At 60.4% G+C, this 25,038-nt stretch overlaps 1 protein-coding gene across 1 annotated transcript in view; it reads left to right on the top strand.

Moving 5' to 3' along the window:
• Positions 1–25,038, top strand: part of LOC128972226 (mucosa-associated lymphoid tissue lymphoma translocation protein 1-like) — a 31,476-nt gene that overhangs the window by 4,374 nt on the left and 2,064 nt on the right. The window contains exons 7-15 of the mRNA XM_054388096.1: positions 374–400; positions 1,156–1,359; positions 6,688–6,865; positions 10,023–10,097; positions 10,799–10,926; positions 11,256–11,387; positions 11,467–11,714; positions 15,996–16,118; positions 18,104–18,403. Of these exons, the coding sequence (XP_054244071.1) occupies positions 374–400; positions 1,156–1,359; positions 6,688–6,865; positions 10,023–10,097; positions 10,799–10,926; positions 11,256–11,387; positions 11,467–11,714; positions 15,996–16,118; positions 18,104–18,403 (1,415 nt within the window). The remainder of the gene's footprint in view (positions 1–373; positions 401–1,155; positions 1,360–6,687; positions 6,866–10,022; positions 10,098–10,798; positions 10,927–11,255; positions 11,388–11,466; positions 11,715–15,995; positions 16,119–18,103; positions 18,404–25,038) is intronic.

The raw sequence follows: 25,038 nt of genomic DNA, 5'->3' as shown, positions 1-25,038 counted from the left end.
CACATGGACCTGCTGGAGGGGGTCCAGAGGAGGCCACCAAGATGATCAGAGGCCTCACAGCCTTTGTTGGACTCTCTCCAGCAGGTCTCTGTCTCTTTTGCCCGGGGGACCCAGAACTGGACATAGGATTGCAGTGTGGGCTCAGCAGGGCAGAGCAGAGAGGCAGCACAACCTCCCCAGCCCTGCTGGTTTTCAACCCCTCCTGAACTCACCAGATCTGTGTTGTGAAGGCTGGCAGGAGGCTATGGAGATCTCAGCTGTGGTGTCTGGTCCAGCTCTGTGCTGCTGGGGGCTGCTGAGCAGGTGCCAGGCTGTGGTAGGAGCTGGCATGGCTGCTGGGCGCAAGGGAATCATTTCCCTCTTTCTTTTCCAGGTCCATGCTGCTCAGAGAAGTTCTTTGGTGAGTGCTGGCATCTTTTGCTCCTAAGCAATGAATCCCTCCGTTAAAGGCAGGCTGTGGGTCGGTGGCAGGACAGCACAGGAAAGGACGGGGGAGTGCTCCTCAGCAGAGGCTGCTGCAGGCCTTTGTGCCCACATTGCTACAGGCTCTGCACTTTGGGGGTCATAGGTGCTAGGCACAGGGTAAGTCCCATCCCTGCCAAGCCCTGAGTGGTCTCAGCAAGATTACTCCTTAGGAGTGACCCAGTCCTGTCCTCTGTGCCCACCAAAAGAGTGCTGTGCTTGTGGTACCTCTTCCCTCCCTTGAAACACCTCCCAGAGCAGGGCAGGACTCCTTGCTGCCACCACCGCCAGTCTGGTTTCCTTGCAGTGGAAAGTGGCGATCAGATGAAAGCAGGAGCCTGGGGGGTCCCTCCTGCAGCCCTCTGGGGGATGGAGCCTCTCAGCCTGACTCAGGCAGTGCTGGCAGCCCTTGGCAGAGCAGGCACTGAGTAAGCTCAGCCCTGCAGCTGCTCCTGCAGTGCTGCAGTGTGGCTGGCAGAGGAAGCTGCCCAGGTGTCCCTTTCCAAGGGATGGTTTCTGAGCTCTGTCAAGGGGTTCAGCAAGCCCAGAGCATCCTGGAGGCTGCCCCAGGCTGGCAGCAGTGCAGGGCCTGTCCTTCCTGCCTAGATGAAAGGAAGGATTTCCCCTGCCTGGGAGGGGAGCCCTTGCCTCCTGCTGCCTGTTCCCAGCCCTGTCTCTTGGTGTTCCTCCCAGCCACAGGCAAGGTCGCGCTGCTGGTGGGCAACAACCGCTACCGGCACCACCCCAGCCTGATGGCTCCTGTCAGAGACGTGTTTGAGCTGAGGCTTCTTCTGGAGCAGCTGAGCTTCCAGGTGGTGTCCCTGCTGGACCTGAACAAGGCTGAGATGGTGGCAGCAGTCAGTCAATTCCTGCAGCTTCTGGGGAAGGGAGTCTATGGTAAGGGGCAGACAGCCCTGTGCTGAGCAGCAGCGAGCGGGCAGCAGTGGCTGGGTGCCAGGGAGGAGCAGGAGTCATGGAATGGGTTGGGTTGGAAGGGACTCCAAAGCTTATCCAGCTCCAACCCCCTGCCATGGGCAGGGACACCTCCCACCAGCCCAGGCTGCTCAGGGCCTCATCCAGCCTGGCCTTCAACACCTCCAGGCAGGAGGCAGCCACAGCCTTCTTGGGCAACCTGTGCCAGTCTCTCCCCACCCTCACTGCCAACAATTTCTCCCTCCTCTCCAGTCTCCATCTCCCCTCTCCCAGCTCAAAGCCATTGTCCCTCATCCTGGCACTTCCAGCCCTTGGCAAAAGTCCCTCCCTTTCCCTGCTCTGGATGCAGCTCAGCACACAGCTGCCTGCTGGGCTGCCAGCTACCATTGCTGGCTGCTGGGGAGTTTGTCACCAACTGACACCCCCAGATCCCTCTGAGATTGAATGAAAAGAGAAGAAATTGAACTTTGCTTTGGGGGAGGTGGCAAGGGAGGCCTGGAGTGGTGCCAGGCTTGGCAGAATCCCCCAGACAAAGAGGGTTCAGTTTGGGCAGAGCAGGCCTTGCTCCAGCACCTGGCTCATCTCCACTTCCAGCAGTCTGCTCTCAAGCTGAGGCTTTGGGGAGCCAGTGCTTGTGATGGCAGATGGGAGGAGCTGCTTTGGTACTACCCTGGATGTCAAAATTAAAAGCCTGACCTTTGGTTGCCCTCAGTGCTCCTGTTTGTGAGGACAGGAGCTTACAGAACCAGAGGATCATAGAATCACTAGGGCTGGAAAAGACCTCTGAGATCACCCAGTCCAACCATAGCCCAGCTGCCATGTCCTGAGGCACCACACCTACAGCTTCTTGCACACCTCCAGGGATGGGAACTCCACCTCCTCCCTGGGCAGCCTGTTCCAACCCCTGACCACTCTTGCAGCAAAGAAATTTTTCCTCCTCTCCAGCCTAACCCTCCCCTGGCACAACTTGAGCCCAGTTTTGTCTTCTGAGTCCTGACTGCTACAGCTGCCCACAATTTCCTTCTTTCTCTTTCCTGATGATTTAATTTGGGCCTCTGAAAGCCTTTTTTTGCAGAAGAGCATTCCCAGCTGCTTTGGGGTAGGGCATTTTTGCTTATCAGAGTCTGTCCTCAGTGGGCAGGGTTCAGGCACAGCCCTAAGCATAGGATCTCATGGTTCTTGGTCAGCTTTGCTGGTGCCTGTCACTGCTTTGGGCTTTCTGAGCTTCTCCCACCCCCTGAGAGCACCCTGGAGCTGTTTGGGGCTGGTCTTTGCTTCCAAACCTCAGCAGGAGGCTGCTCTGCACCCCTGCCCTGTGGCACTGCAGGGCACTGCAGGCAGTGGAGGGCAGTCCAAGGGCAGCACTCATTGTGGGTTGAAGGTGTTGCAGTGGGCACAGGGCACACGTGAGGTGTTCCTGGAAGCTGTGACTCACTGGGGCAGGCTGAGCTGGCAGGGAGGCTGTCCCCAGACCAGCTGATGGCAGCCTATTGCCATGGCTTCACCTGCAGCCTCCTCTGCTGGTTGCTTCCTGGCATCCCCTTGACCTCAGCCTTCAGCTCATTTCCCCAGCCAGGGCTGTCCTGGGGGCTGCTGCTCTTGGCCCACAGTGCTGCCATCCCTACCCTGCATCCATGGCATGTGAGGGCCCAGATGGCACCTGGTGCTTCCCTTGTCTTCATAGAATCACAGAGTTGCTTGGGTTGGAAAAGGCCTCCAAGATCCAGTCCAACCTTCGACCCAACCCCACCATGGCCACCAAACCCTGGCCCCAGGTGCCATGGCCACAGGTTTCTGGAGCACCTCCAGGGTGGGGACTGCACCACCTCCCTGGGCAGCCTGTTCCTTAAGTATTGGAGGGCAGCAAAGTCTGGGGACAGCAGAGCTGTCCCTCTGCCATGCCCTGTTTGCACTCCTAGTGCTTGTCAGCGTTGGTGAGCACTGCCCCTTCCTGGCAGGGAGACACAAACCCCTGAGTCACTCAGGGGCTGGCTGGGTGCAGCCTGCCCAGCTGCAGGCTTTCTGTGCAGCTTCCCAGGCTTTGCCATCTGCAGAGTGGTGCCTCCAGCTGTGCTCATCCCCTGGTGCTTCCTCAGCTCTGGGGGCATTCCTGCATCGTTCTGCTGGTGCAGAGCAGAGGACATCACCACGTGCAGGGTCAGTGCAGGCACAGTGCTACAGTTCAGTTAGCTTCAGGGTGCTGGGGAGGGCTGAAGCTGTGTCTGACCTCCCTAGAGGCTCCTTGGCTGGCTGGCCCTCCCCTGGGTGTCCCTCTGACCTGGCTGTGATGTCACTGCTACAGGGGCTGGTAGGAAGGGACTATGGAATCATCAACACAAGCCCAGGGCTGCTTGAGGCTCTCCTCATCAGCTCTTACAGACTTCCTGTCAAGCATAACCCTGCAAGGGTTGCTGTTTGTTCCTCATGTTACCTGGCCCAGCAGCAGGAGCTTTGCTGTCTCTGCTGGGAGCTACAGGCTGTTGTTAGACCTCCCTCTGCCTCCATGTCTCCAGATCAGATCAGCTCCTGCCCCTTTAACACCCAGGCCCTGGGCCTCAGTGTCTTAGTGCACAGCAAGTTCTGCATGGGCAGCAGTGTACCCTGGTGGCCAGGAGGGCCAAGGGCATCCTGGGGTGCAGCAGGAAAAGTGTGGCCAGCAGGGCTGGGGAGGTTGTGCTGCCTCTCTGCTCTGCCTTGCTGAGCCCACACTGCAATCCTGTGTCCAGTTCTGGGCTCCCCAGGGCAAGGGAGACAGAGACCTGCTGGAGAGAGTCCAAGGGAGGCTGTGAGGATGATGAAGGACTGGAACATCTGTGCTGGGAAGAGAGGCTGAGAGCTCTGGGGGTGTTTAGTGTGGAGAGGAGAAGGCTGAGAGGGGACCTGATCAATGTCTATGGATATCTGAGGGGTGGGGGTCAGGAGGAAGGTGCCAGGCTCTGTGTGGTGGTGCCCAGGGACAGGACAAGGGGCAATGGGTACAGGCTGAAAGCCAGGAGGTTCCACCTCAGCATGAGGAGAAACTTCTTTTTTGTGAGAGTGCTGGAGGCCTGGGGGAGGCTGCCCAGAGAGGTTGTGGAGTCTCCTTCTCTGGAGGCTTTCCACAGAATCACAGAATTCACCAGGTTGGAAAAGACCTTCAAGATCGTCAAGTCCAACCTATCACCCAGCACCATCCAATCAACTAACCCATGGCACTGAGTGCCTCAGCCACTCTTACTTTAAACACTTCCAAGGATGGTAACACCTCCCTGGGCAACCCATCCCAAGGGCCAATCTCTCTTTTGGGGAAGAATTTCTTCCTCACCTTGAGCCTAAACCTCCCCTGCACAGCTTGAGACTGTGTCCTCTTGTTCTGGTGCTGGTTGCCTGGGAGCAGAGCTCAACCCCCACCTGGCTACAGACTCCCTTCAGGGAGCTGAAAACAGCAATGAGGTCTGCCCTGAGCCTCATCCTCCTCTCCAGGCTGAACACCCCTAGCTCCCTCAGCCTCTCCTCACAGGGCTGTGCCCCAGACCCCTCCCCAGCTTTGTTGCTCTTCTCTGGACACCTTCCAGCATCTCAACATCTTTCTTAACCTGAGGTGCCCAGAACTGGACAAAGTAATCAAGATGTGACCTGAGCAGTGCTGAGCACAGGGCAGGATGACTTCCCTGCTCCTGCTGGCCACACTCTTGCTGATGCAGGCCAGGATGCCATTGGCCTTCTTGGCCACCTGGGCACACTGCTGGCTCATGTTCAGCTGCTGTCACCCAGTACTCCCAGTCCCCTCTGGCTGTGTCCTCTGTGCCCTGCCCTGGGTCACCCTGCCCTGCAGGGATCTCTGGAGGCACCTTCCAACCCCTGACATTCTGTGACTGTGATCTTGGTAGCCTCTGCTGCCCTTTTTTGGACCTTCTCCACCTTCCTCTTGAAATGAGATCCCTAAAACTGCACACAGGATCTAAGTGAGGTCTGCTTGAGACTAAGGAGAATGCTGACAGCTTCCCTGCTGACCTTGCATCCCCTGGCAGAGCTCTGTCCCCAGTCAGGGCTGGCTCATCTTCAGCAGCATGTCACTGTGCCCCCAAGGCCCTGTCTCCAGCCTTGCTGCTCAGGCAGTCCTCAGCCAAAGTGCTGCCTGGGTTTGTCTGCTGACCCTCCTCAGAGACTTCTTCAGCCCCAGGCAGCAGCTGGTTTTGTTTTGAGGCACAGGACCATCCCCTGGCTGCATGTTGAGGTGGTCCAAAGGCTTTCCCCACAGTGGGGTGGAGACTCAGGTGGCTGCTTGTCCTCCAGCTCTCTACTGAGGAAAGCTGCAGAGGATCTTTGAAGGCCCCAAACATCTCCTGAGTCATCCAATTGTGCAGCCCTCAGGGCAGCAAGGAGTGCAGTCTCAGCAATAGTGCAGGTGGCACCAAGCTGAGGGCTTGGTAAAGCTGAGGGCTGGGAGCCATGCAGAGGGACCTGGACAGGCTGCAGAGGTGGCTGAGGAGAACCTCCTGAGGTCTAACAAGGCCAAGTGCCAGGTCTTGCACCTGGGTGAGGGCAACCCTTGGTAGCAATCCAGCTGGGGGTGGTGAGATTGAGAGCAGCCCTGCAGAGGACTTGGGGGTGCTGGTGAGGGAGAAGCTGAACCCACCTGGGAAAGACCTCCCTGCACTACTGCCTCTGCTGCAAGAGTCCTCTGCAGGCACCTCCTGGAGAGCCCCTGCCAGCCACCAGGGCTCCACAGGCTGCCTGCCTGGCTCCTAACCCAGCACAGCCCTGGGGCCCTCATGCCAAGAAGGACACTGAGGGCTGGAGCAGGTGCAGAGAAGAGCAAGAAAGCTGTGGAAGGGTCTGGAGAAGAGGGCTGGGGAGGAGCAGCTGAGGGAGCTGGGGGGGTTTGGTGTGGAGAAGAGGAGACTGAGGGAGACCTCATTGCTCTCTGCAGCTCCTGAGAGGAGGCTGGAGCCAGGTGGGGGTTGGGCTCTGCTGCCTGGTCTCAGGTGACAGAAGGAGAGGAACTGACCTGAAATTGTGCCAGGGGAGGGTTAGGTTGGAGAGGAGGAAAAATGTCTTCAGTGCAGAAGTGGTCAGGGATTGGCAGAGTGGTGGTGGTGGAGTCCCCATGGGTGGAGGTGTTCCAGAACCCTGTGGCCATGGCTCTTGGGGCCATGGTTTGGTGGCCATGGTGGGGCTGGGTTGGTGGTTGGGCTGGGTGACCTTGGAAGCCTGCTCCAGCCCAAGCAGCTCTGTGATTGTCTGGCTGTGAGGAGCAGGTTACAGACCTGCAGGCTCACTCCATCACTCATCTTCTCTCCCTGTTCCCAGCTGTCTTCTACTATGCTGGGCATGGCTATGAACATCTGGGGAGGAACTACATGGTCCCTGTTGATGCTCCACAGCCCTACACCCCTGAGAACTGCATCAGTGTGCAGAGGATCCTCCAGAAGATGCAGCAGCAGGAGACAGCCCTGAACCTTATCCTGCTGGACACCTGCAGGAAGTGGTAGGCTGCTCCTCCTCCTCCCTCCCTGGGGCTGGGCACAGCCTGCTGTGTGGAGGGGCTGTGGGCAGCAGGTGCCAGGCGCAGCCCCAGCTTTCTGCCCAAGTCCCTGGGGTGCTCCTGTGGCTGGCCAGGGCCACATCCCCTGGTGTGCTGCCAAGCCCAGGCTGCTGGGAAGGTCCATTGGGTTGTGCCATAACAGCAGCAGCCTGCCAGGTCCTGCAGGGTGTCCTGGGCTTGTGTTAGGTGCAGAGGACATCTGCCTGAGCTCTGCTGGAGACCTTCCCATGGCTCTTTGGGGTGAAGAAGCCTGGCAAGCAAAGGCAGACTCCCTGCAGGCTGCAGAGGGGTGGCTGTGCCCTGGCATGAAGGGGTGGCTGGAGCTCAGCACAGGGTTTGTCTCTGTGTCAGCCCTCCCTGAGCCACCCAACCTGACAGGCTGCTGCTGCAGGGAGCTGCTGCTGCTGGGGCTCCCCAGCTCACCTCTCCTCCTGGCTGTGCTCTTGCCAGCATCCCCAGGAGGAAAGTGCAACAGGGTGGGGAGAGTATTGTGAGCTGAGCAGCTTGGCCTTGCACACTTCTTGGAGTGCTGTTGTGAGGTGGGGCCCAGGCTGCTGCTGAGCTCAGAGATCAGAGCTCAGCTTTTTTAGCTCTGTCTGTGGAAAGCTCATCATGGAATCACAGAATGGGTTGGGGTGGAAGGGGCCCCAGAGCTCATCCAGCTCCAAACCCTGCCCTGGGCAGGGACCCCTCCCACCAACCCAGGCTGCTCAAGGCCTCATCCAGCCTGGCCTTCAACACCTCCAGGCAGGAGGCAGCCACAGCCTCCCTGGGCAACCTGTGCCAGTGTCTCCTCACCCTCACTGCCAACAATTTCTTCCTCCTCTCCAGTCTCCATCTCCCCTCTCCCAGCTCAAAGCCATTGTCCCTCATCCTGGCACTCTCAGCCCTTGTCCAAAGTCCCTCCCCAGCTCTCCTGGAGCCCTTCAGGTCCTGGAAGGCTGCTCTGAGGTCTCCCTGGAGCCTTCTTGGGCAGGTATCAAGGGACTGCAAGCTCCAGCGATGCTGGCAGCATGGAGCTGAGGCAGCAGAACAAGTCCCAGGCTGTAATCTGCTCAGAGTGAGCATTCCCTGCCCTGCAGAGGAAGGGCACCAAGGACTGGACACTGCAGGGCTGGTGGCAGCAAGGTCCCTTGGCATTTTTCTGGTTGGAGTGCAGGCAGCACAGGGACAGCTCTGCACTGGCTCTTGCCTGACCTGACAGTCTGCTGGAATGGAGAGCCCAGGACTGCTCCCACTGGGAATGCCTCTGCTGGAAGTGGGCACGCAGTCACCTGCTGCCGCTGCAGGCCTAAGAGCTGCAGGCCAAGGGCATGGCTTGATGGCCATGGTGGTGTTGGCTTGGACTCAATGATCTCAGAGGGCTTTTCCAGCCTGAACAATTGAAGCCAACCATTCTCTAACCCCACCCAGGTTGGTGCTGAACCAGGTCCCTCGGCACCACAGCTCTGCCTCTTTGAACCCCCTCCAGGGGTGGGGGTTCAGCCACCTGCCTGGGCAGCCTGTGCCCAGTGTGAAATGCCTGTGTTCCTTGAGGAGCAGCTGAGGAGCAGCTCCGTCTCTGCCCCATGTTCCTGTTCAGCAGCCATCTCCTGTGCCACATCCTCCCTTCTGACCATTTCTAGAAGCCTGACATTGAACATCTGCAGCCTGAGCCCACCAGCAGCAGGCAAGGTGCTTGTGTGCCAACACAACCATGGGCTCTGCTCTCCTCAGTCTGCCAGCTTCAGCCCCAGGAAGCTGTGCTGGAGCTGCCTCTGTGCCTGGCTCTGATTCCTGTGCAGCTGGGAGCAGTGCCCAGTCACTGGTGTAACCTGGAGGCAGCTGGTGCCCCTGGTGTTCAGTCTGGCTGCAGTCAGATGGGCAGGGCTTGGCCATGAAGTGCACCATGGCATGGTGGTGTGCAGAGCAGGCCTGCCAGCGTGGACCTGCCTGCCTGGGCAGGGTGCTGGGACCAGCTCTGGACTGGGACACCTGAGTGGGTGTCCTCCTCTCAGTGACATCTGGAGGGGGCTCAGCTGTGGTGTGCTGTGTGTTCCTGGGACAGAGGTGTGCATGGGCTGGCAGGGGCTGCAGGGTACCCCAGAGCCCTGGGACAGAGGTGTGCATGGGCTGGCAGGGGCTGCAGGGTACCCCGGAGCCCTGGGACTGGTGCTGGAGACAGAGCCATGCCACCTGTGACTCCCTCAGGGACACTGTCCCTTGGGCCATGGTGAGCTCCTGGCATCTCTGCTCTGTGCTGCTAAGAAGTGGCCTCAAGAGGCCTGGCTGCAGCCACAGCCTCAGGCTTGCTTGCAAGGCAGGGAGCAGCTCTCCAGTGCAGACAGGTCAGAGCTGCTTCGTCTGTGGTCTTCAGGGGACTCCTGGCTTCACCCTCTGCTGCTGCCCAAGGAGTGTGGGTGAGGGTTAAATATGAGCCAGCAGTGCCCAGGTGCCCAAGGAGGCCCATGGCATCCTGGCTTGCAGGCAGCAGGGACAGGAGGTGACCATCCCCCTGTGCCACACCTCCAGTGCTGTGTTCAGCTCTGGGCCCTCACCCCAGGAAGGGCATTGAGGAGCTGGAGTAGGACCAGAGCAGGGCAGCAAGGCTGGAGCAGGGCCTGGAGCCCCTGGGCTAGAGGAGGGGCTGAGGGAGCTGGGGGTGTTCAGGCTGGAGAAGAGGCTGAGGGAGACCTCATTGCTCTCTGCAGATGAAGGGAGGTTGCAGTGAGGAGGGAGCAGCCTCTGCTCCTTGGTGGCAAGAGACAGGAGCAGAGGAGATGGTTCCAAGCTGCCCCAGGGCAGGCTCAGGCTGGATGCTAGGAAATACTTCTTCACAGAGAGGGCTCTCAGACACTGGAACAGGCTGCCCAGGGTGCAGTCCCCATCCCTGGGGGTGTTCCAGCAGCTGTGGAGCTGTGCTTAGGGACATGGTTCAGTGGTGACCCTGCAGAGCTGGGTCAAGGGTGGGACTGGAGCTTGGAGCTCTCTTCCCACTGGGTATATCCTGTGTGTGGTTCTGTGTTGGGCTTGCTGCCCTGGGCAGGGGATGGGCACTGCTGCAGCAGTGGGTGCTTCCAGCTGTGCCCAGCAGTGATCCTGCCCTGCTCTCCTCTTGCAGGTACAACCCCGGGGGTGCCCTGTCGCAGGTGCAGCCACTGCAGCCCTGGGGCAATACAGTCTATGGCTATGCCACGTGAGTGCCACCCTGGGCACAGGGACAGGAGGAGCCTGTCCCCTCCCCTCCTGCTTGCTGGTTCTGAGGGCTTCTGCTGGCCCCATGCTGGGACACATGGACAGGCTCCTCTTGGCCCCTCCTGTCCCCTCCTGCTTGGTGGCTTTGAGGGCTTCTGCTGGCCCCACCCTGGGACACAAGGCAAAGGCTCCTCCTCTCCCCTCCCCTCCTGCTTGGTGGCTTTGAGGCCTTCAGAGGGCCTCTCTCAGGTCTCCTCTGGCACTCCCCCTGCTCCCCAGCACTGTTCTTCAGGCTCTTCTGTCGCCCTGACTGCCCTGCTGGCAGCCTGGCATCACTCACAGGTAGCATCAGTTCCAGTCCCCTGTGCCCCCAGGCCTGCCCTGTCTGCCCAGCTGCCTGTGCTGTGAACAGGTCACCTGAAGCCTCCTGAGCTGCTCCACTGGCAGTTCCTCTGCCTTGCCAGCTGCTGTCACCCATGGAGGCTGGCAGAAGAGGCTGCTCTGCTATCCACCCCTCCTGCTGCTCCTGCCCATCCCATGCCCCCCCCTGCCTCTCCTGGGCCAGCACCAAGCACTTCATGGCACTGCTTGAGGACCTAACCTGGGACTCAGCCAGCAGAGCCTGCGTGGAGCCAGCAAGCCCTGGCTGCCTCTGAGGGCTCCATGGCAGTGCAGAAAGATGAGGACAAGTCCCTCCTGCAGGAGTGAAGATGCAGAGGCCTATGAGCTGCAGGATGGGGAGCTCAGCTCGGGGATCTTCATGAAGTACCTGAAGAAGCACATCCTGCAGGAGAAAAAGGTCACACGCATGCTGGAGGATGTGTTAGAGGGTAAGGGCTGGGCTGGACACCACCTGCAGGGCTCAGGAGGGACAGCAGCAGGAAATCAGTGCTTTCACTCCTCCCCTCCCCTCCCCTCTCCTCCCCTCCCCTCCCCTCCCTTCCCTTCCCTTCCCTCACATTCCAGTGCCAGGCCATGCCCCTGGCAGCTCTGGATGAGCTGGCAGCAGCCTGGAGCCTCCCTCCCTGCATCGCAGCCTGGCCTGGGCAGGAAGGGCCCTCCAAGGTGAGGCAGGGCAAGGCTCCCTGCCACTAGAGAGGGTCTGCCAGGCAGGAGGGTGCCCGAGGCACCGCAGTGACTGCCTGCCACCTGTGCCCAGCTGTGGGGCAGGACCCGCTGGTGGCTGGCAGGCAGGTGATGGAGATCAAGCACACGCTGAAGGAGCCCCGGACCCTGACAGACCCCCTCTGCCCCTCGGCACCAGCTGCCCAGCGCTGGGGACACAGCCGTGGTGAGCCCCGGGGCACGGGCTGGGGGCACTGCCCTGCAGGCAGCCTGGGAGCAACTGGCAGCTCAGCTTTGCCTTGCAGAGCTGCTGAGCAGAGTGCTGACCTTCTCCTGCGGGGCAGAGGTGGAGCTACACTGCCACTGGCTCTTCTCCAACGTGCTGCACATCTGTGCCAAGCTGCTGCCCACCTCAGCACACCTGGCTGAGGTCCTCCTGCTGCTCCGCCGGGCCCCTGGCACTTGCCTGAGCGTGGAGGGGACCTCAGAACGCAGCTGCTCCCCCTGGGCCCCTGCCCCTCCAGGCCAGCAGCCTCCTTCCGCCCAGGCAGAGGTGAGGGGGAACCAGGGGGAGCCCAGGGCATGCTGAGGGCTGGGAAAGGCCAAAGTCACCTGAGAAAGACCTCCCTGCACTGCTGCCTCTGCTGCAAGAGTCCTCTGCAGGCACCTCCTGGAGAGCCCCTGCCAGCCACCAGGGCTCCACAGGCTGCCTGCCTGGCTCCTAACCCAGCACAGCCCTGGGGCCCTCATGCCAAGAAGGACACTGAGGGCTGGAGCAGGTGCAGAGAAGAGCAAGAAAGCTGTGGAAGGGTCTGGAGAAGAGGGCTGGGGAGGAGCAGCTGAGGGAGCTGGGGGGGGTTGGTGTGAGGAAGAGGAGGCTGAGGGAGACCTCATTGCTCTCTGCAGCTCCTGAGAGGAGGCTGGAGCCAGGTGGGGGTTGGGCTCTGCTGCCTGGTCTCTGGTGATAGAAGAAGAGGAAATGTCCTGAAGTTGTGCCAGGGGAGGGTTAGGTTGGAGAGGAGGAAAAATGTCTTCAGTGCAGGAGTGGTCAGGGATTGGCATAGGCTGCCCAGGGAGGTGGTGGAGTCCCCGTGGCTGGAGGTGTCAGAACCCTGTGGCCATGAGGTTCAACAAGAGCAAGTGCAGGTCCTGCACCTGGACCAGAACAATCCTCACTGGCAGTCCAGGCTAGGGATGAGGAGGGCCAGAGCAGCCCTGCAGAGAAGGACCTGGGGGTGTGGGGGCCAGAGGGAGAAGCTGGACAGGAGCCAGCAATGGGCACTGGCAGCACAGAAGGCCAAGGGCAGCCTGGGCTGCATCCAAAGCAGTGTGCCCAGAGATGGAGAGAGAGGATCCTGCCCCTCTGCCCTGCTCTGTGAGACCTCACCTGCAGGGCTGGGACCAGGTATGGGACCCCAACACAGGAAGGACTTGAACCTGATGGAGAGGGCCCAGATGAGGCCACCAAGATGATCAGATGATCAGGGGGTTGGAGAACCTCTGCTCTGGGAACAGGCTGAGGGAGCTGGGGGTGTTCAGCCTGGAGAAGAGAAGGCTCCAGGCAGACCTCAGAGCAGCCCTGCTGAGCCCTGCCAGCCTCCTTCCAGCCATTCTCACTCCCTTCCCATCAGAGCTGCCCAGCCTGGCCCTTCCTGCTGCTCCATGCAACCTCTCAGGATTCTCTCTGCTGCTCCTCCTTGCTGTCCACCTTCCTCCTTTCCTGCAGTCCTTTAGCCTGACTGTGGGGAACCTCTGGGCCCCACTGCTGGCTCACAGTGGCCTCATGTGGCACTCACCTGCCCCACCTGGCACCCACAGCCACCTCACCCTCACCTGTGGGGCCACAGAGGTGCAGGAGGGCACCTGGCTCCTTGCAGGGTGTGGGCAAGCTGGCAGCTGTGCCAGCCCTCAGGTAGCTGCTGGGAGTGCCTGAGGCACCCTTTTGGCACTGCCTGAGCCACGTTTGTGGCAGTGCCTGAGCCACACTGGCGTTGCTGAGGTGCAGGAGCTGGAAGCTGAATGCCAACATGCCCAGGCTTGGCTGTGAGGTGTGCCCAGGGAGCAGTTTGGCTGAGGCAGGGGCACTTTTCCCACCATCTGCCACCTTCTGCTTTCCCAAGTGAGCCAAGCAGAGGGCCTGGGCTGGCTGCAGGGCTTGCCAGAGGAATTGGGGAGGGATTTTCTAGCACTGATCCCTGTTTTGTAGCTGTCCAGTGCTCTGCCAGCCCAGATGGCATCCACAACCTCCCTGGGCAAGGTCTGGGACAAGGAGGACTTGCAGCTGGTGGACAAGGAGCAGGTCAGGGAGCACTTAACCAAAGTGGATATTGATAAACGTGTGGGAGCTGGCAGGGTGCACCCAGGAGTGCTGAGGGAGCTGGAGATGAGGCTGTGAGGGCACTCAGCACCTCTGGGTGCTCTCCCTGGGGCCCAGAGCAGAGCCTGTCAGGACAGGAATGAAGCTCTGGAGAGGATCAGCCTCACCTGGATCCCTGGGGAGAGGAGGGAGCCAGCAATCCCTAAAGCCATCTGCAGACACTGCAAGGACAGGAAGCTGAGTGGAAGGGGTCAGGTTCCAAAGGGGAAACCATGCCTGGTGCCCAGGTGCCCTCCAGCATGGCACTGAGCAGCTCCATGGGTGAGGGGAGAGCAGAGGCCATTGTCTGCCTGGAACACTGAGGTGTGACAGCCTCCCTGACAAGCTGGTCCCAGGCTGGAGCAGCAGGGGGATGGAGCCTGGGCTCAGCTGCCAGCTGCCAGAGATACTCAAAAGCTCATGGTGGTCCATGGTGGGCGGTCCAGCTCGAGGCCACTAATGGGCAGTGCCAGGCAGCAGTACTGGGACTAGTACCAGTTTCCATCATCATCATCAGTGCTCAGAGTGGACCCCCAGCAAGTTCTCTGCTCACACATGAGGAGGAGGAGCTGCTGCTGGCACCCAGGGGGATGTGGGCACAGGAGAAAGGGGCAGCAGGGGGCAGAGCAGGGTCCTGCTCTCAGCAGCTGGGACTCTGTGCACAGGCACAGCTGTTTCAGAGGAACTGGTTGGGAAGGCAATTTCAGCTCACAGAGTCATAGCTCACAGGATCACAGTCAGGGCTTGGAAGGGACCTCTGGAGATCTCCATCCCAGCCTGTGCCAGAGCAGGGCCACCCACAGGAACACAGGGTGGGGTGGGCACACAGGAACACAGCCAGGTGAGTTTGGAAAGGCTCCAGAGAAGGAGACTCCACAACCTCTCTGGGCAGCCTGCTCCAGGGCTCTGGGACCCTCACAGTGCAGAAGTTTCTCCTCATGCTGAGGTGGAACCTCCTGTGCTGCAGTTTCCATCCATTGCTCCTTGTCCTATCCCAGGGCACAGTGAGCAGAGGCTGTCCCTGTCCCTTCCCTCCTGACCCCCAGCCCTCAGCTATTGACAGACATTGATCAGATCCCTCTCAGCCTTCTCCTCTCCAGACTAAACAGCCCCAGGGCTCTCAGCCTCTCCTCCCCAGGCACTGCTCCAGGCCCTTCAGCAGCCTTGGAGCCTCCCTTGGACTCTCTCCAGCAGATCCCTGTCCCTCCTGAACTGGGGAGCCCAGAGCTGGATGCAGTATTGCAGGTGAGGTCTCAGCAGGGCAGAGCAGAGGGGGAGGAGAACCTCCCTGGATGTGCTGAAGGCCAGCAGGCTGCAGAGGCCTCGTGGTGGACACCAAGCTGACCATTAGCCAGCAAGAGGTCCTCAGAGGGACGAAGGTGAGTGGCAGACTGGGCTGTGGAGAGGATCTGTGCCCTCTGCTCAGCATTGGTGAGGCCAGCTCTGGAGAGCTGTGCCCATGTGTGGGCTCCTCAGGAGCAGGAGCCAGGGACATGCTGGGAGGAGTCCAGCACAGGGCCACAGAGATGCCAAGGGGCTGCAGCATCTCTGCTGGCAGAGCTGGCACTGCTCCTGCTGGGGAGCAGAAGGCTCAGGAAGATCTCAGCAAGGTCTGCCAGCACCTGAGGGAGGGTGCAGAGGGGGCAGCCCAGTGGTGCCCAGTGCCAGGACCAGAGGCCATGGGCAGAAAGTGCAGCAGAGGACAATCTATGGGTTTGGAGAAGGCTTTCTGGTGCAAGGTGGTGTGGGACTGCTCTGCATGGTCCCTGCTGAGCTCAGGGAGCTCAGGAGTGCTCTGCATGGTCCCTGCTGAGCTCAGGAGTGCCCGGGGGTGCCCAGGACTGCTCTGCATGGTCCCTGCTGAGCTCAGGGGTGCCCAGGACTGCTCTGCATGGTCCCTGCTGAGCTCAGGGGTGCACCACAGCACGACCTCATGAAATACACATTCTTAGAATCATAGAATGGGTTGGGTTGGAAGGGACCTCGAAGATCATCCATTTCCAACCCCCTCCCATGGGCAGGGACATCTCCCACCAACCCAGCTTGCTCAAGGCCTCATCCAGCCTGGCCTGCAATACTTCCAGGCAGGAGGCATCCACAGCCTCCCTGGGCAACCTATGCCAGTGCCTCCCCACCCTCTCCATCAGGTCCAGGTCTCTCTTGTGTTGGGGGTCCCATATCTGGCCCCAGCCCTGCAGGTGAGGTCTCACAGAGCAGAGCAGAGGGGCAGGATCCTCTCTCTCCATCTCTGGCCTCACTGCTTTGGATGCAGCCCAGGCTGCCCTTGGCCTTCTGAGCTGCCATTGTCCATTGCTGGCTGCTGTCCAGCTTCTCCCCCCCCGCACCCCCAAGCCCTTCTCTGCAGGGCTGCTCTCCATCTCACCCCCCCAGCCTGGACTGGTACTGAGGAGCTGTCCTGGGGCAGGTGCAGGATCCTGCCCTTATTTCTTTGTGTTCCCTCTTCCTTTCCTGCCCCAGGACAGGGACAATGTGGCCACCCCGAGGCAGAGCCACCCGGACCTCCTGGGCTCCCTGCTGGCCTATGTCTGCAAGCAGGAGATGGACTGCACCCTGCAGCTGCCTGCACTGCAGCAGATTCAGGTAGGGAGCTGCCAGCTGCAGGCTTCATGCACCCTCACACAATGCCACTGCCCAGCCCCCCTGGCTCGAGCTGGCTGTGCCCCTCTGCTGCTGTCCCATGGCACTGGCACCCCTGAGTCCCAGATGTGTGCAGAAGCTTTGTTGCTCTCCAGGCACAGCAGTTGTCCTCTTGCTCTTGGCTGGGTCTGCTGCCTGGCCAGGGCCCCTGCTCCCTGCCTGGGTCAGCCCAAGTGTCCCTGCTGGGGGAGGTCCCAGAGGGATGAGTGGCTGCTGGGGAGGGGCTCAGGGCCTGGCCAGGACACTTCACCTCCTGCCAGCAGAGTGGCACTGCTAGGCCTAGCCCAAGCTGTGCCTCTTGGGCACACATCAGATGATCCTCACACTGTTTGCAGACCAGGAGAGAGGCAGCACTGCTGCTCCCCTGGCCTGTCCCTCTCAGCACATTTCCTCTCCCCAAGCACCCTGCCCCTCCTCTCTCAGTGGAAGCTTTCCCCTCTCTGCCCCCGAGCCTGGGCACTGCCAGCTGCTCCTCTGCTCCAGGCAGGCTCACACCAAGCACTGCTACAGGCAGCTCCCTTTGCTGAGGTGGTGCTGAGCCCCAGCACAGTGCAGCCCTGCAGCCCCTGACAAGCACTCAGCCTTGCCTTCAGGTGCAGGCCTGAGCCCTGGCCCTGCCTGCCTGCCAGAGTCTTCTGGCTCCATTCTACATCTGCCTGCTTGGCACAGGGGGCACTGCCCCTGCTGAGGGCTTTGGCTGCCAGGCAACTGCCTTCTTGTTTCCTGGTTGTTTCCTGGTGGTTGTTTCCTGGTGGTTGTTCTCTGATGTCTTCACCACCTCTGTAAGAACCTCAGGCCCTGCTGGGTCCCTGTGAGGTGCTGCTGTTTGCAGCTGCTGGGTGCTCTTCATGGAGTCATGGAATGGGTTGGACTGGAAAGGACCTCAGAGATCATCCAACCCCTGCCCTGGGCAGGGACACCTCCCACCAGCCCAGGTTGCTCAAGGCCTCATCCAGGCTGAACAGCCCCAACTCCCCTAGCCTGTCCCTGCCCACTGATCACCTCCATGGCCTCCTCTGGCCCTCTCCAGCAGCTCCAGGTCCTACTTGCTGGAGGCAGTGCTGCAGGTGGGGTCCCAGCAGAGCAGGGCACTGTGCTCTGTCTGTTTAAGCTGTTCCCATCCCTGCCCTTGCACACTTCACTCTCTGTGTGCAGCACTCCTCTGCCATGGACACTCTGGGTGTGCTGCTCAGGGGTGCAGCTTGCCTGACTGCAGTCCTGCTGCCCTCCAGAAAATGACATGGGGATGATCAGAGGCTAGAGATCCTCCCCTGTGGGGCCAGGCTGGGAGTGTTGGGGCTGTTCAGCCTGGAGAAGAGAAGGCTCCAGGGAGACCTCAGAGCAGCCTTCCAGGACCTGAAACGGTGCCAGGAGAGCTGGGGAGGGACTTTGGACAAGAGCTGGAAGTGCCAGGATGAGGAACAATGGCTTTGAGCTGGGAGAGGGGAGATGGAGACTGGAGAGGAGAAAGAAATTGTTGGTAGTGAGGGTGGGGAGACACTGGCACAGGTTGCCCAGGGAGGCTGTGGCTGCCTCCTGCCTGGAGGTGCTGAAGGCCAGGCTGGATGAGGCCTTGAGCAGCCTGGGCTGGTAGGAGGTGTCCCTGCCCATGGCAGGGGGTTGGAACTGGATGAGCTTTGGGGTCCCTTCCACCCCAACACACTTAGCATTCTGTGATTCATGCTCCCTTCTGGCAGTGCCCTGGCCCAGCTGCTGGATCTCAGTGAGGTGTCCTGAGCTGGGGAGAAGGCCTGAGGTGCAGCAGCCCTGGCTGAGGGCTGCCAGCAGCACAGGGAGCAGTTTCTCTGGCAGCAGCACTGCACCCTCAGGCCACAGCAGGGAGCTGTGAGCCTGCACAGCAGCCCTGCAGCTCTGCTCTACCCCAGGCCTGGGCCCTGCCTGACTCTGCCCTCTGCTCTCCCCTGCAGGCAGATGTGGTGCTGCAACTGGACTTGCACTACAGGCAGCGGAGCAGCACGCGAAGGACTCAGGAGAGCCTGCAGACAACCCTGCAGAGAGCCCTGCTGGGGCAGGGCTGCAGCCAGGGCACTGCAGCCACCCATGCATGGCTGCAGCCTGCAGTGGTGCTGAGCACGGACCCTAAGGGGCAAGCACATCTGAGAGCAGGCTCTGGGCACAGCTTGCCCAGCAGCAGCCCCAGCACCAGCAGCCAGCCAGAGGAGAACGATGAAAGTGACCTGAGCCAGCTCTGCAGTGCCCTGCAGCAGGCTGGCACCAGGCACAGCTGCCCCTGACCTGCTGGGCACTGCTGGCATGGATGGGACCTGCGGGCATCAGGCACGGCTGCCCCTGACCTGCTGGGCACTGCTGGCATGGATGTGCTGTGGTGTGGGAGCTGTGGTGTGAGTGGGAGCTGTGGTGTGGGTGGGAGCTGTGGTGTGGGAGCTGTGGTGTGAGTGGGAGCTGTGATGTGGGTGGGAGCTGTGGTGTGAGTGGGAGCTGTGGTGTGGGTGGGAGCTGTGATGTGTGTGGGAGCTGTGGTGCGAGTGGGAGCTGTGGTGTGGGTGGGAGCCTCTCCCATCTGCACCCTGTGGTGTGTGGGACCTGAAGCCCACTGGGCCCAGCCCCGGGGCAGTGGGATCAGCAGGGAGTTGTAGTGATGACTGACAAAGGCCAGGCCCACCAACCAGCCCTGGCATTGCCAGGTAAAGCCTGGCGTGGCTCAGGGGCAAGGGCACTTGCCTGGGGCTTCCTGTGCCTGGACTTTGCTGCAGTGCTGGAGGGAGGGAGAAGCCCCTGGGCACCACAGGCCCTGGGCACGGCGCTGGCATTGCCTCCTCACCCAGCTCCAGAGCTCTGGTGCAAGGGGCACGAGGCCTGGCAAGGCACCCAGATGGCAGTGTGTGACCGGGGCCCCAGGGTGGGTTCCTTATGCCTGTGCCAGAGCAGGGTCTGAGCTCTGTGAGTGTGCTCCCAGTGGGGGCAGCTGGGGCAGGGCAGCTGCTGGGCAGCAGGAGGAAGGTCAGAGGTCCCCCCCAGGCAGTGCTCACCGTGGGGGTTGGGGTTCAAGCAGCAGAGGCCACCAGGGACCCCCCCCATGGCTCCTTCCCTGGAGGCTCTCCAGACTCCCCTGGCTGTGTTCCCGGGTGCCTTGCCCTGGGTGCCCCTGCTCTGGCAGGGGTTGGGCTGGATGAGCTCTGGAGGTCCCTTCCACCCCTGCCATGCTCTGTGCCCCTTCTGGCATGGCACACAGGGACACTGCAGGCTGTTAGCTCCTGTGCCATCCAGATTCCCTCTCAGATGCAGGATCTCCTTCATGTGAGAGATGGAGAAGACCAGGATGGAGGAGGAAGAACCTCCTGGAAGTCAGGATTGGTGCAGTTTCTTTTCCTAAGTGTCTGCCTGTTGTGTTGAAGGCAACTTCAGGCACTGCTTTGCATGGCTCAGAGCTGTCCAGAGGAGCCAGGACCCCAAGGGCAGCCCAGCTGGGGACAGTCCCCTCCTGCCTGCCTCTGGTACTTGTTTGGAGTTACCTCACTGCTCTGGGATTGCTCTGCAAGGGCCTGGAGGGGGATCAGCAGGGACCAGCCAGGTGGGATCTCCATCATACAATGGTGGGGGTTGGAAAGGACCTCCAGGGATCATCCAGTACAAGCCCTGCCAGGGCAGGGCATAGAGGAACACAGCCAGGGAGGGTTGGAAAGTGTCCAGAGAAGGAGATGCCACAACCTCTCTGGGCAGCCTGCTCCAGGCCTCCAGCACCCTCACACCAAAGAAGCTTCTCCACATGGTGAGGTGGAGCTTCTGGTATGGCAGAGGTGCTAATAAATTGATCCAGCCTGGCAGGGGGCTGGAGCAGAACCACCAGAGGTCCCTTCTGGCTCCTGTGATTGTGTGAAAGAACGAACTTGGAGATCAAGGACTTCCTGAGAGATCAAGGGTGGTGGAGTGGGGAGGGTGCCCAAGCTCTGTCTAGAGCTAAAAGTGGGGAGAAGAGAGCTGTGAGGACACTTCTGAGTGTCTATGGTGTCTGCTGCAGCATGGGAAGTGTGGAATGCTCCCTCCAGATAAAGCATCCTGGAAAGAGCAGAGGAGGCTCTCATTCATCTCACAACAACTGGAGCCAAGGGAAAGGAGAGAGGCCCCAGCTGGCTGAGAAAGGCTCCTAGGGAGAAATGCCAAGCTGAGGAGAAGGGAAAATGTCCAGGCTGTGGTTTGAAAGGAGATGGAGGGGCAGAGCAGCTGACCCAGAGAGGCTCAGCTGCCTGCAAGGACAGCCAGAGCTCAGCTCCAGCTGCAGCTGCAGCCAGCTGGCTGGGAATGGCTCCTGAGGGGGCTGGGAGGGGCTGGCACTCTGCTGCCTCCCTGAGCGAGAGGCTGCTGGGGCAAGAGGTGCTCCTGGCTCACACAGCCATGGCAGAGGTCACCTCAGGGAGAGTTAAGCTCTCCAGTGATGGCATCAAACTGGGAGGGGTGGCTGACACCCAGGCACCAGCACAGGGGAGGGGGAACCTGCTGGGAAGCAGCCCCATGGAGAAAGACCTTGGAGCCCTGGTGGGCAGCAGTGTGCCCTGGTGGCCAGGAGGGCCAAGGGCATCTGGGGTTCAGCAGGAAAAGTGTGGCCAGCAGGGCTGGGGAGGTTGTGCTGCCTCTCTGCTCTGCCCTGCTGAGCCCACACTGCAATCCTCTGTCCAGTTCTGGGCTCCCCAGGGCAAGGGAGACAGAGACCTGCTGGAGAGAGTCCAAGGGAGGCTGTGAGGATGATGAAGGACTGGAACATCTGTGCTGGGAAGAGAGGCTGAGAGCCCTGGGGGTGTTTCGTGTGGAGAGGAGAAGGCTGAGAGGGAACCTGATCAATGTCTATGGATATCTGAGGGGTGGGGGTCAGGAGGAAGGTGCCAGGCTCTGTGTGGTGGTGCCCAGGGACAGGACAAGGGGCAATGGGTACAGGCTGGAAGCCAGGAGGTTCCACCTCAGCATGAGGAGAAACTTCTTTGTTGTGAGGGACTTTTGCCAAGGGCTGGGAGTGCCAGGGTGAGGGACAATGGCTTTGAGCTGGGAGAGGGGAGATTGAGAGTAGAGAGGAGGAAGAAGCAGGAGGTTGGAGCTGGCTGAGCTTTGGGGCCCCTTCCAACCCAACCCATTCTATGGCTCCAAAATGCTCTCAGGAGGTCATTAGCTGAGGGTGTGTGCTATAAATGTATATTTTATATCTATTATAATGACTCTCTTGGGGGTGGTCTCTCCAAACACCACCAGGACTTGTTCACAAAATGTATTCTCAGGGCATTGTTTGGGTTGTAGGTTTTACACTGCACATCCAAGGGCAGTGAAATGATTTCAGCACAGGTCTAACCTTTCCAGTCCAGCAGTTCCCATTGGCCATAGGCTGCTGTGAGCTGTGCTTTCCCACTGACGGCATTCCATGGCAGCCAGGACTCACCACTTGCTCCTCTGCCTGGTACCTTCCCAGCTGCTGTGGCTGTGGTTGGAGCAGCCCTTGGCTCAGAGAGGGCTGAGGGCCTCTCGTGTGCTCCCTTGCTGGCCTGCAGCCTCTTCTGGGATTCAGTTCCCTTGGAGCTTTTCCCCTTTCTGCCTTGGTCCAGGTGCAAGGCCTGGGTGAAGTTGTTGGTCTGCTAGGGCAGGTCCTCAGCTGCTGCTCTGGCAGCACTTGGCTCTTGCTGCTGCCTGGGTGAGCACAGGGCAAGCTGCCTGGCTTCTGGGCTGTAACACAGGACTCTGAGCACTGGGATGGGACATATCCAGCCATGGCCAGGGGCACACACAGTGCACAGCTGTGCCACAGAGTTACTCACCCCTGGTACCTGTTTCTCTGGAGCCCAGGACGTGTGCAGGAATGCACATTGACAGGGGCTTGGCCACTGTCTGGGCCAGGTGACCCTTCAGGACAGGGTGGCCTCTGGAAGGCCCGGGCAGGGCAGTCCCCTGCCTGTGACCATGCCAGCACCATCAGGCTGCATTCATGAAGGTGCAGGCCTGGGACTAGCTCAGGAGGGTCTGAGCTGTGAGCTCCAATGGTGCTGTCAAAGGCAGTGAGTCACAGGTGGCCCTCACCCACCCTACATCTCCTACATGGAGATGCCCAGGGCTGTGCTCTCCTCTCCTGGCAGTTGTCCTGCTGCCAACAGCAGGTTGGACCGGGGCCCTTCCACCCAACCCTGCTGGGATTCTGCTACCAGAATAGATCCCAAAGAGGCTGTTGGAGTGCAGAGTGGTTGTGAGCAGCCAGCAGAGCAGGAGGTGCAGGACTCTGTGCCAGGGAGATGTCCCCACCCCCTTGCCAGCTCAGCTTGGCTACTTCCAGAACTTTTTAACCCAAAACTTACTGCAAGCCCAGAAAGCAAGGGAGGGGTAGGGACAGCCTGAGGGTGAGATGGGCCAGAGGCACAGGCAGCACTGGGCTGGAAGGGACCCCCAAAGGGCAACTCCAACTAAAGCAGGCTGCTGAGGGACACATCCAGGCTGAGCTTGAATGTCTGCAGGGACAGAGCCTCAACCACAGCCCTGGGCAGTGTCTCCCCTCCCTCACCCTAAACAAGTTCTCCCTAAGAAATTCTTAGATTAAAATGGTGCCCAGAGAGGTTGTTGATGCCCTGGAGGTGTTGAAGGCCAGGCTGGATGAGGCCTTGAGCAACCTGCTCTGGTGGGAGGGGTCCCTGCCCATGGCAGGGGCTTGCAGCTGGATGAGCTTTGGGATCCCTTCCAACCCAACCCATTCTAGGAATCTATGAAGAAGGTGATAAAGCTGAGACCACTCAGAGCACAAAGGAGATCAGCACCATGGCCTGGCTGAGCTGACTGCAGAGAGCTGGGACAGTGCCTCAGGGAAGCTGAGAGATGCAGGGTGCTGATGCCTGCAGGGTTGGTGCCATGCTGATGCCTGCAGGGTTGGTGCCATGGTAGTGCCTGCAGGGTTGGTGCCATGCTGGTGGCTGCAGGGTTGGTGCTATGCTGATGGCTGCAGGGTTGGTGCTATGCTGATGGCTGTAGGGTTGATGCCATGGTGGTGCCTGCAGGGTTGGTGCCATGGTGATGACTGTAGGTTTGGTGCCATGCTGGTGGCTGTAGGGTTGGTGCCATGGTGGTGCCTGCAGGGTTGGTGCCATGGTGATGGCTGCAGGGTTGGTGCCATGGTGGTGGCTGTAGGGTTGGTGCCATGGTGGTGCCTGCAGGGTTGGTGCCATGGTGATGGCTGCAGGGTTGGTGCCATGGTGGTGGCCGTAGGGTTGGTGCCATGGTGGTGCCTGCAGGGTTGGTGCCATGGTGGTGCCTGCAGGGTTGGTACCATGCTGGTGGCTGTAGGGTCTCCCTGGTGGGCAGGGGGTGGCAGCACAGCCCCTCAGGGGGTCCTAGCCATTCCTGTTGTCCTTGTCTGTATCATGGCTCTGTGGCTGCTGTCCCAAATCTCCTGCAATGAGCTCTGTGGAGCAGCTGAGGAGGAAAACCATCAGCAAAGAAGGATCCTTGCAGTGCCTAAAGCTGCTGCTTCTCTTCAGAGCTTGGATAACCTTTTGCACAATGCTGAGGAGTCTGAGATGTTGGTCAGGGTCACCTCACTGCTCCAGGAGATGCTTTTTAGAGCTGCAGCTGGCAGCAGAGGTGCTCTGGGGCTGCCTGAGCAGGGGCTGGTGGCTCTGTCCTGCCTGGGCTGGATTCCTGGCCCTGCTCAGGCTGCCAGGTCACTGCCTGGGGACAACAGACAGGTGGCAGAGACAAGGCAGATGTTTCAGCCAGGGCTTCCCAGAATGGAGCAGCAGAGAAACCTCTTTCTGTCCCCTCCCTGCCAGAGGGGGAAAATAGGAGACACTGAGCAAGGGCAGAGGAGGCCACAAGAATGCTCCTAGGGTTGGAGCAGCTCTGCTGTGAAGCCAGGCTGAGGGAGCTGGGGGTGTGCAGCCTGGAGAGGAGAAGGCAAGTTTTCATTGCAGAGAGCCCACAGCACTCTGCAGGGCTCCATGGGCTCCTCTCCTTCAGCTCTAGCTGAGAGGTGTCCCTGCCCATGGCAGGGGTTGCAGCAGCTGAGCTCTGAGGTCCCTTCCAGCCTGAGCCATTCTGCGATTCTGTGAACAGGGTTTGGGTCCCAGAGCTGGCTCCTGCCTGACCTGCTGGAGAGGTGGAAGGCAGCTTCTGCTGTGTCACCACAGCCAACCCTGGGCTGCCTCGTGCCGTGGTGCTGAGGCTCAGCCCCAGGATCCCCACCCAGATGGATGCCTTTGGCCTTTCTGGATGACACCAGGAGGCTCTGCGCCGCCTGCCCCGCAAATGCCAATGGATGCTGGAAAGGTTCCGGCGGGGCTGGGGCTGCCAGCCAGCAGCATGCCCTTTGCTGATGCCTTTTTAATGACTGCTCTTAGCTCCCAGCACCTGGGGCCTCTGCCTCGCCTCAGGAGGGGTCCTGCTGGGGGGAAACCTGCTGGAAAAGAGCAATGTGGCTGTGCTGCCATGGGGAGAGCTGCAGCAGAGCTGCTGTGCTGCCATGGGTGAGAGCTGCAGCAGAGCTGCTGTGCTGCCATGGGGGAGGGCTACAGCAGAGCTGCTGTGCTGCCATGGGGGAGGGCTGCAGCAGAGCTGCTGTGCTGCCATGGGAGAGAGCTGCAGCAGAGCTGCTGTGCTGCCATGGGGAGGGCTGCAGCAGAGCTGCTGTGCTGCCATGGGGGAGGGCTGCAGCAGAGCTGCTGTGCTGCCATTGGGGAAGGCTGCAGCAGAGCTGCTGTGCTGCCATGGGGGAGGGCTGCAGCAGAGCTGCTGTGCTGCCATGGGGGAAGGCTGCAGCAGAGCTGCTGTGCTGCCATGGGGAGGGCTACAGCAGAGCTGCTGTGCTGCCATGGGGGAGGGCTGCAGCAGACCTGCTGTTGTGCCATGGGGAGAGCTGCAGAAGAGC

This window comes from Indicator indicator, chromosome 16, assembly GCF_027791375.1.
Source record: "Indicator indicator isolate 239-I01 chromosome 16, UM_Iind_1.1, whole genome shotgun sequence".
NCBI lineage: Eukaryota > Metazoa > Chordata > Aves > Piciformes > Indicatoridae > Indicator > Indicator indicator.
This window is presented reverse-complemented; position numbering and strand designations above follow the sequence as displayed.